General features: G+C 47.2%; 1 protein-coding gene across 11 annotated transcripts in view; it reads right to left on the reverse strand.

Annotated features, from left to right (window-relative positions):
• The window catches only part of TRAK1 (trafficking kinesin protein 1), a 110,983-nt gene that overhangs the window by 28,854 nt on the left and 64,347 nt on the right, over positions 1-17,782 (reverse strand). For all 11 annotated transcript variants that reach the window (XM_033132085.1, XM_033132078.1, XM_033132082.1 and 8 more), the window contains 6 exons: positions 13,658-13,734; positions 6,527-6,643; positions 4,165-4,265; positions 3,162-3,270; positions 1,258-1,336; positions 68-198 (listed from right to left, as the gene is read on the reverse strand). In XM_033132085.1, the coding sequence (XP_032987976.1) occupies positions 68-198; positions 1,258-1,336; positions 3,162-3,270; positions 4,165-4,265; positions 6,527-6,643; positions 13,658-13,708 (588 nt within the window). In that variant the 5' untranslated portion in view covers positions 13,709-13,734. The remainder of the gene's footprint in view (positions 1-67; positions 199-1,257; positions 1,337-3,161; positions 3,271-4,164; positions 4,266-6,526; positions 6,644-13,657; positions 13,735-17,782) is intronic.

A 17,782-nucleotide genomic window follows, 5' to 3' on the forward strand; every position in this document is an offset into this window, starting at 1 on the left:
AAGAAAGGTGCCCTTGGCGATCTCAGAGAGGCCCTTTCTGTACTAGCCAGAGAAACAGAAGCCTTACCGCTTTTGCCTTCTTTTGCAAATCAACTATTTGCGATAGCAGGTGTGTGATCTCCTCTTGCTGGCGAGCAGCATCTTCGGTCTTCTTAGCCAGTTCCTCTGAGATGCTCGCAATCTGCACGTTGGCGTCCCCTTTGACCAAGAAGGAACAGTCACAAGAGTAAGTCAGGAAGCCCGACGTGCAGCCCAAGAGAGAACGGTTTATTTGTGTTTTGTACAAGAAAGGTCTTTATTACAAGACGTGGGGTAGGGGCTGGGTGGCGGGAGCCGGGAGAGAAGAAGGTACATGAATCAGAAGGAATTTAGGATTCCCATTTTGCTCTACGGTGAAGTGAAGCAAAGTGCCTTCCTTGGGCTCAGTCTGTTAGGAGAGGGAACCCGGCCCCCCAGTTGTGGCTCCCAGGAGCAGTGTAGGGGCCCGACCCCGCTGACCAAGGTTCCTCCCCACAGGCAGTCAGGCAGGCTTCAGGAGTCAGCCGGGGGTACCACACCAATACGAAGGTGCGTCTGGCCGCATCCCCACTTTCCACACATGAACAGATCCACATCATTACCAAGAACCCCTGCTGTAGACCCTGTTCTAGAAAGGAACCATCACCATGCACAAAACAATCCCCTCGGATGTTTTCAACCTACATTCAGAGCCATAACTCATTTTACTAGATTTGAGCATAGAACGTGTTTCATTTACTTAGTGTTTTGCTGAAGCTCAAAATATTCTGTTTACCCCTTTGTCTGATCTTAACTGTAAACTTATAATGAGGCCAGAAAGAAGTACGTACGTGTGACGCTGAGAACTCTTGCCTCACCTTTCATGTATCAAAGTACTAGGAAGCACTTTTTCCAACACATTTTCAACACAGGACCCTGAAGCTGGGTCTCACTTAGCCATTAAATAATTCCAATGTTCCAACACTGAAAGCCAACACTAAAATTAAATATTCGTGTCAGTGAGAAATTGAGACAACGTATGCCTGACAACCGAGCACCCAGTTTCTCATACATCAGGATGTGGATTGCCACACACAAGAGCAGGGAGGCCTCTAGTTTTAAGAGAAATGCTACTGAGCCCAGGCTGGCAGAGACACTGTATTTTTGTCAGGGGGAAGCAAATCTGTCTGGTCTTACAGATGGTAGATGCAGAGAGGAAAAAGAGGTACTAGGAGTGGGGCGACAGGGCCAGGGACATACTCAGCTCCTTCACGCAGTCGTTCACCAGCTGCTGTTCCTTCTCTTCGTAGGTGATGGTCTCCGTCTTCAGCTGGCAGGCCTGTGGACAAGGCCCAGGTCAGAGACCCGGCACTCACACCGGGGCTGATAGGGCAATCAAGGCTGGGGCATGGAGCAAGGGCTAACCTGGGCCTGGGAAACCGCCCTTCAGCATCTTCCCACCTGTTACCCACTGTACCCTCAAATCCAGAAAGGCAGTCTGAGTCCCCTGCTTCATGAATCTGATTCTCAAAGCTGAAAATGTGTACCACTAGAGGGCGCCACACAAAGCAACGTGCTCAAGAGCTATCCCGCCCCACCCCCGCGGGCACTAAAACTCGGTATGAGCCACCACTGTGTCCAGTCGGTCTGTTTATTCATTTGTATCTGTCCGGGTGCATAGCCACAAACCCCTCTGTGACCCCAACAGTGCCTAGGACACAGCATTGCCTACCGCAGGCATTCGCAGGATATCCACTTTCAGTTGCCTACTGCGTGCTGGGCACTGTCCTGTGAGGTTCTGAGTGGGAGTTAAACCTGTTGTATTCAGCTGAGCAAAAACAAGGCATGATATGAAAGCATTAAAATTCAGACACCCAGGAGCTATTTCAGGCCTCTGTAGAGCTTGCTCCTGGCTAAAAAGGTGGGAAGAAGGTATCTCTGAGCTCTCAGGTTCTGACCCCAGAGAGACACTATACCCTCCTGAAAATCGAGGGGGAATAGCCGGAATCTGTGGCTGGGATCAGATTCCCTCAGCTTGTTTTAGGTGGGGACTCTGACAGAGGGACCGCTTGCTGTGTGCCTGGGGCAGATGCTGGAAGTGGCAGCACTAGACTCAGAGTTGGGAGCACTGAGCTGAAGTCTTGGCTCAGCCACTGGCTGGCAGAGAGAGAGTTTGGGCAACCAACCCATCAGTGAACGAGGGGCTGGAAGAGGTGAGGTCTAGGAGAACATGACCCTTTCCTCATGCCTCAGAGTGTCTTGTTAAGTCCAGACGTGAGGCTCTTTCCAACATGTGGGCAAGTTCAAGGTGACAGGTGGTCTGTCCCATTGGAGGGCCTTTGGGAGCACTGGGCCAGCCCAGGTGGGCATGCAGCTCACACTTGACAAACCAAGGAAGGGCCTGATACTGAAAACCAAAAGCATGGAATCTGTCTGCATCAGTGTGTGTAGACAAGGACAGTGGCTGAAGGGAAATAATGTGAGTCCCAGAGACTTGCAAATGCTGGTTTTGTCATTCGCTAACTTGCGCAACCTTGGGGAACTAAAACATCTAGCAGCCTGGGTCCTGGTTTTCCCACTGTCAGTGAGAATCAAAGTCACCAGCACCCAGGCTTGTTGGGAAGATTTTAAAAAATAATGCAGGCAAAGTACCTAGTGTAATGCCTGGCCAATCAGAAACAGTCCAAGGCATGACTTCCCAAGTTGCCTAAGCGCAACCTTGTTTAGTTAACTGTCTAGGAAGTATGTCTCCAAGTTCTTGGATACTATTTCTTTAGAGTATCTGATCTGCAATGACAGAATGGCCTTCACCCCAGTCCTCCAAGTCCTGTCTCTGTCAGAGCTGGAGAACACCATGGAAAGACCCCACTGCGGGAGCTTTTGCCCTAACTGTGAAGGAAGACGGGTGTGCCAGCCTTGCCCATCCATTCACCAGTCGGTCTGCCCCAGCCCCGATGGCGCATGCTACCCTGGGAGGCAGCGCCCAGCACACAAGTGAGGCATGCCTGCCAGGCACTCGGGACGGCTGTGAGCTATGGTTCAGGCGGTTGTTCCACAGACTGTCACCTTTGAGAATGGCACCGTAACCCTGGCTACTCTTGCCAGATAAGGCAGACGGGGCCACCACCCTTCCAAAGGGGACAAGAGCAGGGTGCACACTTCACCTCGGATCGAAGTACGACGTTTTCCTCTTCAAGGTCCTTTAGCTTCTTTTGAAGAGAATCCAGGTGAAAGTAATTCTGGACTGAGGAAGATGACTCATTTCTCTTCAACCTGGGGGAGAAAGTACAATCACTTTCTAGGGAGAGACGCTTTCCTCCCCCACCGGGCACCCCACAGGGAGGCACTCCTGATTCCTACCAGGAGAGTCATGAACCCAGCAGGCGTGACGAGGACCCCTCAGGTGGCTCCCTCACTACCCAGGAACAGCATCTGCTGACACGGGCTCACCACTACTTCAGACTCACATCCCAACCCTTCATCCACACTTTGCAGTTGCCACATCACCTCAGCATTTGGCGGATATCAGCTCTCCTTGAAGCCTACACAATTCCGGAATGCCTGGGAACTCATTTAATACTTACAATGGGCTTCTACGTGCCGAGAACTGTCTTAAGTCCTCTACATGTATTAATGCTCATAACGCTATGAACTGAGTACTACGATCACCCCAATTTTACAAACGAAGAAACAAGCACAGAGAGGTTAAGTAAGTTGGCCAAGAGCACCCAGCTAGTAAGCCCCAGAGCCGAAAACTGAACTCAGAACATTGGGCTCTAGAGTTCATGCCCCTAACAGGAGGCTCTGCCAACTCTCAGCAAAGCACCGACACCTTCTGTCATGGCCCCGCCACAGCACCCCTGGCTCAGAATCCTGTGTCTCCCCCAAGAGCAGAGTCCGCCCTATGCCCCATGAACATGCCAGGCCAAATCAATCTAACCTGACAAATGAGCAAGGAGACCCCGTAAGAGGAAAACTGAAAAGACCTGTCGTTCTATGTCCCACTAAAAGAGTTAAATCAATCTGTGTGAGGCACTGGGCGATGCCTGGTCTGGAGGATGCTGAGAGCAGTGGACCTGCATTGCTTGCTGGAGAAGGCGACCCTGCCCAGGCCACTCCAAGGCCAGGGATGGCGGCCGGCTTGTGCGGCCGGTCCTGGTGACTTACGGGGTGGAGCACGCAGACTCGGGCTCGCTCTCCTCGGCGGCGCTGGTGTAGAACTGAAGCAGCTCATCCTTCATGGACAGCTCGTGCCGGAGTTGAGACACCTGCGAAAACCAGAGCCGGGGAGGCCGGCGTTCACTTCCCAAACGTGACGACATCCCCAAGAGTGCTCAAACACCGACTGCTTGGGGACACCATTTAAAAAAATTCCTCATTAAAAGTGAAGGCATATAACTGATTTTGTGCTATGCAAAGAAAACAAATGGCTGAGTTTGATCCCACTTAAGAAAAACACAATGAATTACTTTTGGGGCAGAAATCCCTCTGCCTAAGTTTATAATTTTTACTTTGGCACAGAGAAGAGGTGGGAGGGGACTAGAAGGTTCTAGAATGATGTTGGGGGAGGGGCACAAGACAGCATATGGGCTTTGCAAGTAGCCAGATGACCAGCTGGGCAAATGGTCAGAGAAATGGATCATGTTACCAAATGCAAGACAAGGCCATTAGCTTTTGCTGAAAGAAAATCCCACCAGGGACCAGGGCCTTGGAGATGCCGGCTCTGGGTGGGCAGCTACTATACAGCTTGTCGTGCTTGGAAAAACTCACAGCCCCACCCTGTGACTACTTCACCCTCGCAGGTCTCCTGGCCAAGCTTGGCGACAGTGCTCTGTAATCAATGGTTGCAAGATAGGAATTTCAGATACAGCAAGAAGAGGCAACTATCAGGAACTGGCCCTACCGACACTGCTCTGCTAGCATAGTTCTGCAAATCACGCTGATTTATACGGAAGGTTTAAAATAAATAAACCTGGGCCATAAAATTTTTCCCCTGCCCTTCTGCCATTCAGTGCAGATAGACAGGGAACTAGTGCTGTAAGCGAGAATTGCAATTCTGTTTGAATTCTTTCTTGTTTCTAATTTCATTTAGGGTCTGCGGTGTATCCCACCTTTCTTACACAATGCAGTGAATATATTATGATACCCACAGAGGAGACAGTTTGATGTGCATGCAGGCTTTAGCTTCAACACCGAGACTGATAATTTAATGAGGTGCCAAAGGGGGACATATTATAGTTTTCAAGTTCAAAGCTTTTCCAAGCGGGGGGAAAAGGCATTTCCACTCCCAAAGAGTAGGATGGTCTTTGTGTGCGGTGAGGAAACCCCAAGCAATGCAGTAACATGGAGACACAGCATATGAGAGGTGATGGGTGACCGTTTACTGGTTCCTGGTGGCATGTCCATCTGCACAAAAGGGGCTGAGAAGGGGGCCGGATTGCCCTGGCATGCTTTAGTACCTGAGAGAAGTGGGGTTCGGGTCATGATGCCAGGGGTTGCGGGGGCAGGGGGCAGCAGGGGTTAACTTTATTTCTAGAAGAACATAAGCATATACTACCTTATCATCTTTTAAAGAAAGCCCGGGATTAAAACTTTTCATACCGGTGTACAGTAGCAACTCTATTTCATCGTATTAAAACTATTATTACACCCAGATGGGGATAGCTTTAAGGAGGAAAAAGTTTGAAGACAGCTTAGGGACATGAATAAGGGCAACCCCCTCCCACTAAGAAAGCTTCTGATAGAAAATAAGGCAGAAGAAATGAGAAGAAAGAAATCCAATGAAAGTCCTCACACTTAGAGTTCACGGCTAGAAGAACAGGATGATGGAAAGAAGTTACAGAGTGGGGCCTGGCTCCAAGCCCATCATCCTCGTTCTAGCAGCTCCGTGGGACTCCCTAGATCCTTCCTCCTGCTGCCCACACCCCAGCCCTTCCAGAAAACCAGTGTTGCTCCTCCAAAATCTCAGCCTCTTAAGATAAGCCTTCGACTTTCAGCCCCTCCTCTCACCACACGTATCTAATACCCAAGATTCATGTCATGAAAATAACGGGGTTTCTCTCATGAAAACAACAAGGCTATTTTTTTGGTTTTACAAACGCAAAATTATACCGTAATGATGAATGTGCCATGGCTGGCTTACTACGCTGCCCACCGGACTCAGGTTGTATCAGCCTGCCTGCGCTTTGGCCAAGTGCTCAGTTATTTTTCTCAGCCCACGTGATCTGGACTCTTGGAGGACAGAGATTGTGGTTGGTCCAACACACCCAGGCCTGCCATGGGACACGACACTGTGGGCCTACTAAGTGTGAGCTTTTCCCACCGTTGGCGAGCCCGCCTACACTGGCAGAAGGAGTGAACAGAAGGAGCTGCAGGCAGGCAGCATTCTGTGTCCGGACCACTCCGGAACAGGCAGCTCTGGGCTCAGGGCTTGGGCGTGCCCTTGGGGGGCGCTCTCCGAATGGGACCCTGTGACATCAGCTTCTTTGACGATGCCTGTGGTGCCCCAGCCTTTGCGCCAGCTGCTCACCTCCTCCCTGATGTGTTCCACTTGCTCCTCCAGCAGCTCGTTCCTCTCGGTGAGGGTCTTGTTCTTCTTCAACAACGACTGGCCAATCCGAGCAGCCAACTCTAAATCCCGCTCTTTCTAAGAAAGGCAGAAGCGAGAGCAGAGATTCAAAACACCCGGGCTTCCTGAAGGAGCCAACAGTGCTCCGGGTCAATGGAGAAAAACAAGGGCATTTAGAAATAACAAGGGATTACTAATTTACCAGCATTTGATACCCGTTCACAGAGGGGGACGCTCTGCCCACGTGTGCGCAGGCATTAACCGAACGTCAAGCAACAATAGGGAGCCTTAAACATCGCATAAAAATTAGTCTGTGTTCCACCAGGAAAACCTGCTTCCAAAACCATTTCTCTGCAACTGGTTTTGGTATTCGTATTAGTCATTTGATCACCTGTCTCCACGGAGACCTGAGGGCTGGGTATTGTATCGCCAGAGCCCAGCACAAGGAAACACTTGGTGACTATTTGCTGGATGAGTCAATGAATCCAGACGTTCAAAGTGCTCTTAGGACACAGCCAAGAGCTCACACAGGGACGCGGCCTGCAGCCTCGTTAGCACGCGTTAAGCTGGAATTCACTGAGTTCCTTATACCTGCCTCCTCTGACACACAAAAAATGTTTCAAGTTACTCTGAAATACAATACATAACAGGCTTCTTTTACTTAATGGGAGGCTCCTTCGCCTTTATTTAAAACAAATACTTTCAAAATGGAGAGAGAACGCATACAGTGGCCCCACTTCAGAGACAAAGACGTGTTCAAGACACAGAATTTTCTGTTCAGCTGATGACATCACTTAGAGCAGAGCAGTCCACAGAGGAAAATCTGCAGTGCTGTAGAAAGGTACAGCTGCCTTGATGGGAGCAAAGATGTCCCCTGACCGTGGAGATGTGGGGCAGCCACCATCACAGTTGTTCGTCACTTTTAGGTGGGGGTTGGGCCAGGGGAGGAGAACTCTGGAAAACGAAACTATTTTAGGCACCTATGCTAATTATTCTGTTCACCTGGTGTAAGAAGCAGACAAATGGGAACATGTAGCTGTTAAGAAAAATAATATAAACGGAGCCACTTTAAAATGGAGCCGAGCTGCCATGTCAAAGGAACTGCCTTACACGTCTTATGCCTCAAACCTTTGGAATATGAAAACAGGGCAAAATAACTTTTGGGCTGAGCCTAAAGCAACCTTGTGCCCCAAAGAAAAGTTTGCAAGGATAACAAGAAAGCAGATATTATGACCACCAGGCTGAAGACTATCGGACTGAAAATAAAACACACTTTTTGGAATCAACATCACTGAGTTCGTGTTCTGCACCGATAGAAATGCCTTCCTTCTGTAGCAATTGTTCCCCTTCTCTTTCTCATAAATACCCCTTGCCTTTGTCTCCTAATTGGAACATTATTTGGGCTTTTGTCTGAATCGATGCTTCCCAAATAGCCATTCTTTTTTTTAATCTCAAATAAATGCTTGTTGCCTCTCATTTTGAAAGGCCTTTTATCTTTAAGGTAAAAGCAAAAAACAAAACCTGGGGTGGAGCCCTCGCTTCTGATGAACTACCATTAACTAACTATGAGGTGTCAGGTCAATGGCTTCCACAAAACAAGAATCCGGTGCACTCTAGATTAGTTTCTTCCAAAGGCAGGTTACAACCCATTAGCAGGCTGAGAATCACTTTAGTAACGGCAACTGACGTTTTGTTTTAAATGAAATTCTACAGCACAGAACTGAAATACCAAAGTGCATTCATTCCACATGACAAGGGTACTATTTTACATTTAAAGTTTTCGTTTGTCATACATTTACTTATGTGACTAACTGAGTCACAGCCTAAGATAAGTCTCTTGCAGCGAGTACTGGTCCAAAGTTTAAGTTCTCCAGGCGAACCCTCGTCCCACTCTGAAACTGTGAGAGTTTGGGTTCTGATTTAACATCTCTGGACCTGGTTTCCTCATCTATTAGATGGAGTAGGGTAGAGGGGAGGGAGCTGACATACCCTTGAAAAAAATCTTCTAGCTTTATGATTCATTGACTTGTACGATAAAAAAACAAAAACAAAAAAAAGAATCAACCAACCAAACAAAAAAACCCCACACACATCAGCAGCTTTTATTTCTATAATAACTTCTTACACACCCACCGAAATATTCCCTGCGACAGCAGCTCACCCTCCCTTTGCTTATCACAGATGTTTCACTGAATTACTGGAGGTCAAAGTACAGTTTGGGAAGACTCTGGATTTGTCAGGGATTTGGCTCTCTGTCATTCACAGATGACGGTCTCTCTCCCCTAGGTTTTCGACAGTCCTAAAATCTGCAGTCACCACTGTCCCAGGGGCCAGCTGGGTGTCACATCAAGTAAGCCATAAAATACCTTCAGCTCATTCCCACAATTTGTGCTTATTTGGTACCTGGAGGAACTTGCATACCTATCTCTCTAGAGACCGACTCACACTCAGCCTCCAGTCCAAGTGGTTTCAGCGGGCTAACACTCAGTCAAAACTGCAATACCAGTGTCCACTTCCTTTTGGAATTGTGGTCTCCACCAAGCTCACGCAAGTCTACTAAATTTCTCTGCTAGAACAAGTTCTCAAACTGGGTGCCCAGCAGGGGCTCAATGCCCACCGGTTTGCTGGCTCACCGTTCTGCGTTGCTGTCATGCAACAATGGGGGTTCAGAATGAGTCTCTCCAAGATGTGCCTCTGTGATACACAGGTTGTTTTGAGCTATAGGCAAAGTTAGTGTTACTGGAGGGCTCAACAGAAACTTCTGCCTCTCCCTTAATTTACCTAGAAGAACTTGAATTAGGGACCTTGCCCATAATAAGAGATTATCAGAAATAACCTATTTTGACCTGTCCATAGGGCAGGACAAACTTCTATTTACTAAGCATCTGCTCTTACCGTCCTCCAACGACCCTTTGCAGCTCCCAGGGCACCTTTCCACACCCCTAGCTCAGAATGTCGTATACACCTACGTTTCATTTCTATCTCTGAACCTCTCATGCATGTGGGGTCTCTGAGTCTCTCATTTATGTGGTGTTCCCCTATGTATGTATGTATTATTAAATTTGGTTATTTTCTCTGGCCGATCTGTCTCATGTCTATCTGATTAGTAGACCAGCCAGAAGAACCTTGAGGGTAGAGGAAAAGTTTGTTCCCCATACATTCAAGCTGCTGAGTTCCAACAGGCAGTCATTTGCTATGCCTTAGCCACATTTTACGTGCAGGTTCCCCTGCAAACAAGTCAAGCAAAAATTATAATAATGAGGACCAGCTGGGAAAGGCACTGCTGGGGCACGTGAAGAATGCTGAAGGTTGCCCCCTGCACACAGAGGCCAGAACCCAAGAGGAACAGGAGACAGGAAGGGGAAATGAAACCAGTGGAACGGGCACACTCAACAAGCCACCCTCTTGCCTTCGCCCATGACACTCCAAACCTCACCTTCTTTGCCCCACCGACAAGGGAGCTCTCACCTTGTCTACACCGAAAATCTAATCTTTACAGTCACATAAAAACAACTCTCTGCTGGGGGTGGTGAGGGGGAAGCAAGACCTTAGAGGAAAAGTACTTATGGATGAAATGAAAAAACTAAACAAAAAATTTATCATAGTGTCTCTGTTGTTTCTTTACTACGTGACTAGCAGGTTGGGTTTCTCTTAAAGAATTACAAGAATGAAAAAAACTCCCATTTCTTACAACCAGCCAGCATCTGATAAACGTTACCTTCTAAAACCAGGAAAACAGCTAGGAAATGACCACTGGATTAAACTACAGTGAGAATAAAAGACTACAAATAAATAATTTAGGGCCTTGGAAATAAGCTATTAAGAGAACTGGCTCTTTTATTCCTCGGGGAAATGTGGCCAGGTGGAACTACTCAATTCTAACTCTGCTCACTTCCTCTTTGCCGACATGCTCTGTTTAAAAAGACTGTGACTTGTGTCTCAGGTCCTTTTACCAATGAACACTTGTGCTGCTGACACAACCCCTAGAGCTGGAGAGCTGCCTGCCTCCCACGCTTAGCAGCTGACTCATCTCATTCACCAGTTTCAGGATAAAAAGTGTGACTAAGGGGCCCTCGGAATAACCCTCTCCGTCACTGGGCAAGAGGCAAGCTCTGTCCGAAGGTAGATTCTGACAGAGCAAGCCTGGGCAAGCTGCTGTCTCCTCTTCCCCTTAAACTCAGACGCTAACTCCACGCTGGCCGTGGGCTGTGCTTTGGCTTCCTATGCAAATGCCCCCAGCATCCCACCTGCGTGTGGCAGGCGTGCAAAGCAAAGCAAAGGATCATGACGGGAGGAAACGGAACGAAAGCCAAGAAAAGCATAGCCCAGTACAACTGTCACATGACTGGAGCAGTTAGATGTTAATCAGGAAACCCGCCTTTTTCCAAAGAAAGGCAGTGACTCAGCTGCGATTCTTATCAGGACAAGGAGAAGAATGGCACATGGAAAACACACAGATACACGCCGACCACTGCCATGATGAGCCACTAAAAAGAAAACAAGGCGCAACAGAGCCACCTGAAAAATTACCCCATAGGTATTCTTTTTAGTAACTCAAGTTTTAAAAAAGACAATAGCATACTCTTTATACAGTGACATTTACTGAGGAAATTAGCTGGTGGGAAGTGAAGTATTTTTAACCAGCATCTGCAAAAGGGACTAGAGTCCTAGGCTGCTTTGGAAGCGATCCTCGCACATCCAAGTGCAGCCGGACTTGCCTGCGGAGGCAGAACCCAGGGCGGCCAGCTCTAACTCAGCAGGAGCCAAGAATGCGGGCAGTGGACACTCCGGGAGGCAGCACCCCATAAACAATATTACCAGTTCACGTTTTTAAAGTAAAAATGTCCCACTGACAATCAACTAAGCATACTCTCCAAAACTAAACATACAGGGCAGTAAGCACGACAGTCAAAAGGAATAGTCACCACACGCGCTGCAATTAGGGGACTGGGCTGGAAAGCAGCCATGCCATCTTGGGCATCTTCGGTCCTCTCAGATTCAGGTCCCTTCACTGTAGAATGCGGAAACAAACAGTGGCAGCTCTTCCTGAGAGCTACTGTCGAATTAATGAGATGACACATGGACAACACATAGCTCTCAGTAAAATTTCAGCCTTACTATTAATAAGGATGACAACAGAGGCAGAAAATTATCAAAGGCCCCTCATTTCCAAGATTAAAAGGAACAAGGAAATCACCCCACAGGAAATCATCCCCCACCTTGGTTTCTAACCAATCCAGTTGGATGAATGAATGACTCCTGTGCTCTGGGCTTGGTGGGGGCACCACCTGGGGCCGTGGTGATGGTGACAGCTTCAAAGGACCCCATGAGCCCTGCCGCACAACACTCAAAGCCAGGAAATGATAGAGGTGACTAAATGGTACACAAAGTGAAGAGTGGGTGAGCCGGTGGCAGGTCCCCCGTGCTGAGTAAGAGGAGGTTTGAGAACGTGACCAAGTGTGTGTGGCTCTGACTTGCCACCTCGAGGAGTTCTAAGTGTCAGGAAAAGGGCAAGGGGATTCCAGGGGGCTTGGAACAGGGTCAGCTGCGGAAAGATTTGAGCGGAGAGAAACTAAACTCTCACTGCTGAGGATTCAGGAGCTGGAGTGGTGGCCCTGAAGTAAAAAGAAAGGTGTGGAAATAGGACCCCCCAGAACACTTGAGGACTAACTGGGAATCGGGTGAGGAGTGGGCGCTGGAAACATTGCAAGATCTGGAGAGCAGTGGCTTTCTTGGGGGCAATGGACACAGCGGGAAGGGGTCCGTAATAAAGCATTTTCAAAAGTCGGTGGTGGTGCCAACCAAGCCAGCCTCCTACATGGCTAACGCCGCTGCCAAGATGGTGGCACCTATAGCGCCACCAGAGGCCTGTGCCCTCAAATGCCTCACCAACAGTCCTGTCACAGCCAAAAAACCTCATATCACTTCTTTGGGGCTGAGGAGTTTATAACTTCTATGACATGCAGGTGGTCAGGCGGGACCCAGCTCCTGCCCCCACTCAACACAACTGGGTCTCTCAGTGGGTGGCCATCTGACAGAGGGGACGGGGAGTAGGTTGCAGGGCAGGTGAGCCCTCCGGATCTCAGAGGCAATTGGAAGGCTCCAGCCCTCAGAACAGGTGTGAGAATGCTTGATGTGCAGAAGGGAAAAACACAGGAAGAAAGAGACATAAGTAATGGGGTAAAAAGATACCCCCCAAAACTCTGGGTCCCACCACTCCTGCTTGGTTCTGTGTTTCAACCTTGTCCTACCACTGGCTGAAGTGACAATGATTTCTGTGTCTCCCTCATCCTTCTATTGTTTTCCTGGAGAAAGGCTAATGAATGATCACATGACCCAAAGTCATTCTCGATACTAGAGCAGAAACAAGGGTCTAAAAGTTAGCACCTGTGCTTTTAAGGCCTGATTTGGGGGAGACAATGTTTAAAGATGGGTACTTATTCAATAAATACTTACTAAGAACCCACCATGTTCTGGCCTGTTCTAGGCATGGGGACATACGTATTATACTTCTGTTTCTACAGGCCTTCATACCTTTGTGATTCTCAATTGCCAACAGACTGCTGAGAAGAACTCAACAAAACCATGGTGTGTAAAATACCAGCAGCTCATCTAATCCTAAGCAAGTTTCCTAAGTTTTTCTTGCCATGCTTATTTTGGTTATCTCCATGCTGACACTGCATAATAATATCCCCTTAACCTGATGTAAGTAAACAAGCAAAAAACCCTCCAAAACCCAAAACATTACAAATATGGGTAATGACATATTTTTCTGATATTTTCTGGATACACTTAAAATATATCCTAACAAGATTTTTAAAGATTTTTAAGTTTTTTAAAAATATCTTAACACTGGGTGTTCTATCAAGTATTTCAATGCTATCCGATTTTGTCATTAATACCTTGTACAAAGGTACAGCTACAACGACCAACATAGGTACCAGTTCAAAAAGTAAAGCTACTGAATTGTACCCCAAGAAGGCCCAATTTCTGAGATTCTTCACCGAGATAGACAATAATGTATGCTTCAATCAATATGCTTTATAATGGGTCGATTATAAGCAACTCTTGGCCCTCCCCCAAAACACTTACCTCCTCAAGAAGGCGAGTGACAGCATCAATGTCATTATATGTCTTAGTCATCTGGCCAACTCTTTCAGCACATAAAACTGCAAGAAATAAAAGTGACCATGAAACCACTGATGAAACCACAAACCTGCCAAACAAATGACACTTCTATGAAAGTAGCACAAGGGTGGTTGTTTCAGCTGAGTTCAACCCACCGTGGACTCAGCACCACTTGGTTTCATTTTCCAGTTCCAGGGAAGAATCCCAAGCTTTGAGGGGGGAGGATGAAGGGATCGGAATGACTGCTAATCCCTGCAAAGCTTTGATGTTCTGTGTGTGTGACATACTTAGAGGTGGCGCTGGGAGTAAGGCGCTGGAGTGGAAAGGGGTCTGGCCTCATAAGTTCAGCCAACTGAAATGGGTCAGCAGTGCAGACACCAATTATCAGAGAGACCTACAGGATCTCACCAGAGACTCAACCATGTGGACAGGGTGGGATCCTTCAGGAAGCCGCTATTGGTATAATTATTAAGCAACAGTCTTAGCCGATAATTTCATAATTTGGGGGGCACAGCACCCTACTCGCTCCCCAAAATAGCCTAAATGCTAAGACTGTGCAACCAGTTTCCATACCACGAAAACGAGGGTGGTAGAGTGTTTTTGTTTGATCCACACCAACAATACTCCTTACTATTACTGCTATATACATACACACACGAACAATATTTCATTACATATATAATTTCCTGTGCTCATGAGACGCTGCACGTCTGCCATTTTCAGACTGTGTGTCTTTGTTCTCCCTTCCATTGGAGAAAAAGCGTGTGTAATGAAGGAAGACTTGAGTCTGCTGAAAAATCTTAGGGTCGTTTTATTTTAAATCAATGGCAAGGAATCGATTTGCAGTTCAACGAACACCAAGAAGGTAGCATGGGTCTTATTCTTTGGAGGAAGGAGTGAATGCAAATGGACGTAGGGCCAAAGTATAAACATTTTTGAAACCTGACACTTTGGGGCTAAATAATAACTTCTCAGTAACTCTTCTTAACTATGACTCCAGAGAATATTTCTGTAAGAGTCAAAGACTGAGTTCGGCTTTGGCAATGACCCACACTCAGTTACTTGCAAGGCACCTGGGACCTGAAGTGTATTCCTCAGCCAAATTCAGCAGCATTACTAATGGCTAGCTGCAAGTGGAATGCAATAGGTCTCTAAATATTTTATTAAACGCAAGTAGAGATCATCCTAGGGAAGGAGCTCAGAGAAATCTGATCTGTTGGAATGATTTTCTAGCTTAAGAAGGTGACCTGAAATCTGGTTCCAAATCTGAAACCCAACCGACACAGAGCCCTGGAGCCAAGACGGGGGGCTAGTCTCCCAGGGCTCTCCCCACCCAGCACTTTACGGGCAGGAGCCCGTCTGCCTGCTGGAAGGAAATGCAGGGCCTGAAGCACTTTTCCTTCCCCTCACCTCCCACGGAGCTGCCAGGTCAGGGAAAGGCAAGGGAGATTTATAAGGGTTGGTTTAAACCAGAATTCAATTTGATAGAGATGGAGTCCAGCTCTAATTGCTTTAAATAGTTCATCAGCTCGAGGTCACAAGAAACCCTTAAGTGAGGATTCCTACGTCGTGGACAGGAGTTAGTGTGCATGCTGTACAGCTGCCATGTTCTGCAAAACAGAGCAGATAAAGACACTGGAGTCCTCCAGTCAAGCTCGCCTATAGGAAAGCATCCGCATACCCCTTTCATCAACCAGAAACAGACCACAGCAGTTACAAAAGACCTCTGTGCTGAAACCTGTATTGTAATTGACGACCAGCTAATACCCACCGTGCTCTCAAAGGACCAACTCCTCTGCTGTCCTGAGAAAAAAGGAAACCGGGCCACATTTGAACTCCTATGACGCTTTGTCACCCTAGCATAAGAGGACAAGATTCGGAGCCACTTTTTTTCATTTGGAATTGTATTAATCAGAAATTACACAAACATTTTTAAAGCGAATGTTTTTAGGGGGGCAGGGACGTGGTAGAAGAGGGTAAAGGGGATCAACTATATGGTGACGGAAGGAGAATGGACTTTGGGTGGTGAGCACACAATGCCATATATACTAGATGATGTATTATAGAACTGTACACTTGAAACCTATATAATTTTATTAACCAATGTCACCCCACTAAATTTAATTTTGAAAAAAGCTAATTGTTTGAGGTAAGAAATGATACAGGGGTCCCTTATACCCTTTGCCCAGTTCCCCGCAGTGGTGACACTTTGCAAAATTTTATCACAACCAGGGTACTGGCATTGACATAGTCCATGAATCTTACTCTGTTTTACTTGTACTCATTTGTATGTGCGTGTGTGTGCACGCACATGTGAATATAAAGCCCTATACAATTTTATCATCTATGTAGGTTCGTGTAGCTACCACCACAAGGATTCCTTTTAAAAAGCTAATTATAAAAAGCCTTACTATATTTTAACAATTGAATCCCCCAAAAATGTACACTTGGGCCAGTGGGTTTTTCCAGCATTGACCAGTCAGGCACATACTATTATTACCACACACACAGTGAAAGGAGGCTAAGTGTGTCCTTTCACATTCAATTAGGGGTGCAGAGTGACGTGTGGACCCCGGAAGTCAGAGGCATAAATGAAAAATTACTGTTGACGCTGAGCTATAGAAGTATGTGCATTATTATTCTAGGTATGTTTTTAGAAATACATATAATCCCCCAAATTAGGCTAGCCATACAAATACTGACATTTGGGTGGAATTACATATTTTAATTTCTTTTTGTCCTTTTAAAAAAAATTTTTTTTGGAGTGACCACGCACTAATGGGGAAAAAAATCACTTAAAATATTTTTCTAGAAAATATACAGTCTACAGTATAAGGTCCTGGGGTCCTCACTGAGGTTACTTTTCAGTAACAGCAGCAGCAAACCTTGACTGAGTACACCGATTTTGGCCAGACCTTGTTCACAGCCCTCTACATGGATTATCTCATGTAATCCTCAAAGCCAACACTACAGGGTAGGGTGCTTATATTAACCCCATTTTACAAGTGGGAAAGTGAGGCCCAGAGAGGGCAAATAGCTCCTCCCGCTGTCCCAAAGCTCTTGAGTGGCAAATTTCAAAATAAGAAGTCACTCCCAGCAGGGGAAGCAGTTAACATCTAACGGAGTCCCTGCTGTGTCTGCTGCCGATTTAATGTGCTTTTCAGTTAACCCTTGTAACAACCCTGCAGAGTACCCGCTGTTATGAGGATGAGTCCATAGGCGAGAAAACTGAGGCTCTGAGAAGTTAAGGACGGAACCAAGGTCACAGGGAAGGAAGCTGCAGGGCAGGGACTGAACGGGGCCAGTCTGGCTCTTGTGCTAAACTTGGGAGTGACAAAGGACATACAGGCAAGGCTGAGGTCAGCACGAATCACCAGTGCTCAGGACGCATAAACACAGCAAGAAGGACCTGTGGAGTGGGGGAAAGAAAGACCCCTGACCCTGGGGCTCAGAGGCTTGGGTTTTCATAGGAGAAAACCATAGGTCAGGAGGCCCTGGGCAAGCCCCGTAATCGTGTCTTGGGTTTTCTCTTCCAAGAAGTGAGGCGGCAGGGGTGACACCAATGGAGGTGGTAAAATAACAAATGACATCTTTAAACAGTAAGACGAGTACAGGCTACAACTTCTAAGCACCAACATTCTAGAGAATCTACAGTAAACCACGGTCAAGCTTCTGTCTCCATGGGAACAGTACTCAAACGGAGGTTGCATTTCTGACCAAGGGCACTCTACCAAAGAAATCCACTTCCATCCAAAAAGGTGCCCCTCCCCTAAAAGTAAAAGAACAGACATAAACCTCTATAATAACTTAACACGAGAAAACTAGGGTCCAACTCCTAGAAGAAGGACAACACGCCTACAGTAGCAAAGCAGATATGCAGTACACAGAGCACACATCTAGCAGTATCCAACTAACACCAAACACCATTTGTCACCACGCACCAGGCTCTCTGCTGAACAAGACAGGAGATCCACCCCCCCGGGGCGCAGAGAAAACAGGTAGCCCACGTGTCTGTCAGGGCACCCCTGGCCCAGGCTCTAGGAGGCCTGGCCAGCCCCCTTTAAGGAGTTTGGACTTTTATCATGGGGC

This window comes from Rhinolophus ferrumequinum, chromosome 17 (genome assembly GCF_004115265.2).
Source record: "Rhinolophus ferrumequinum isolate MPI-CBG mRhiFer1 chromosome 17, mRhiFer1_v1.p, whole genome shotgun sequence".
NCBI lineage: Eukaryota > Metazoa > Chordata > Mammalia > Chiroptera > Rhinolophidae > Rhinolophus > Rhinolophus ferrumequinum.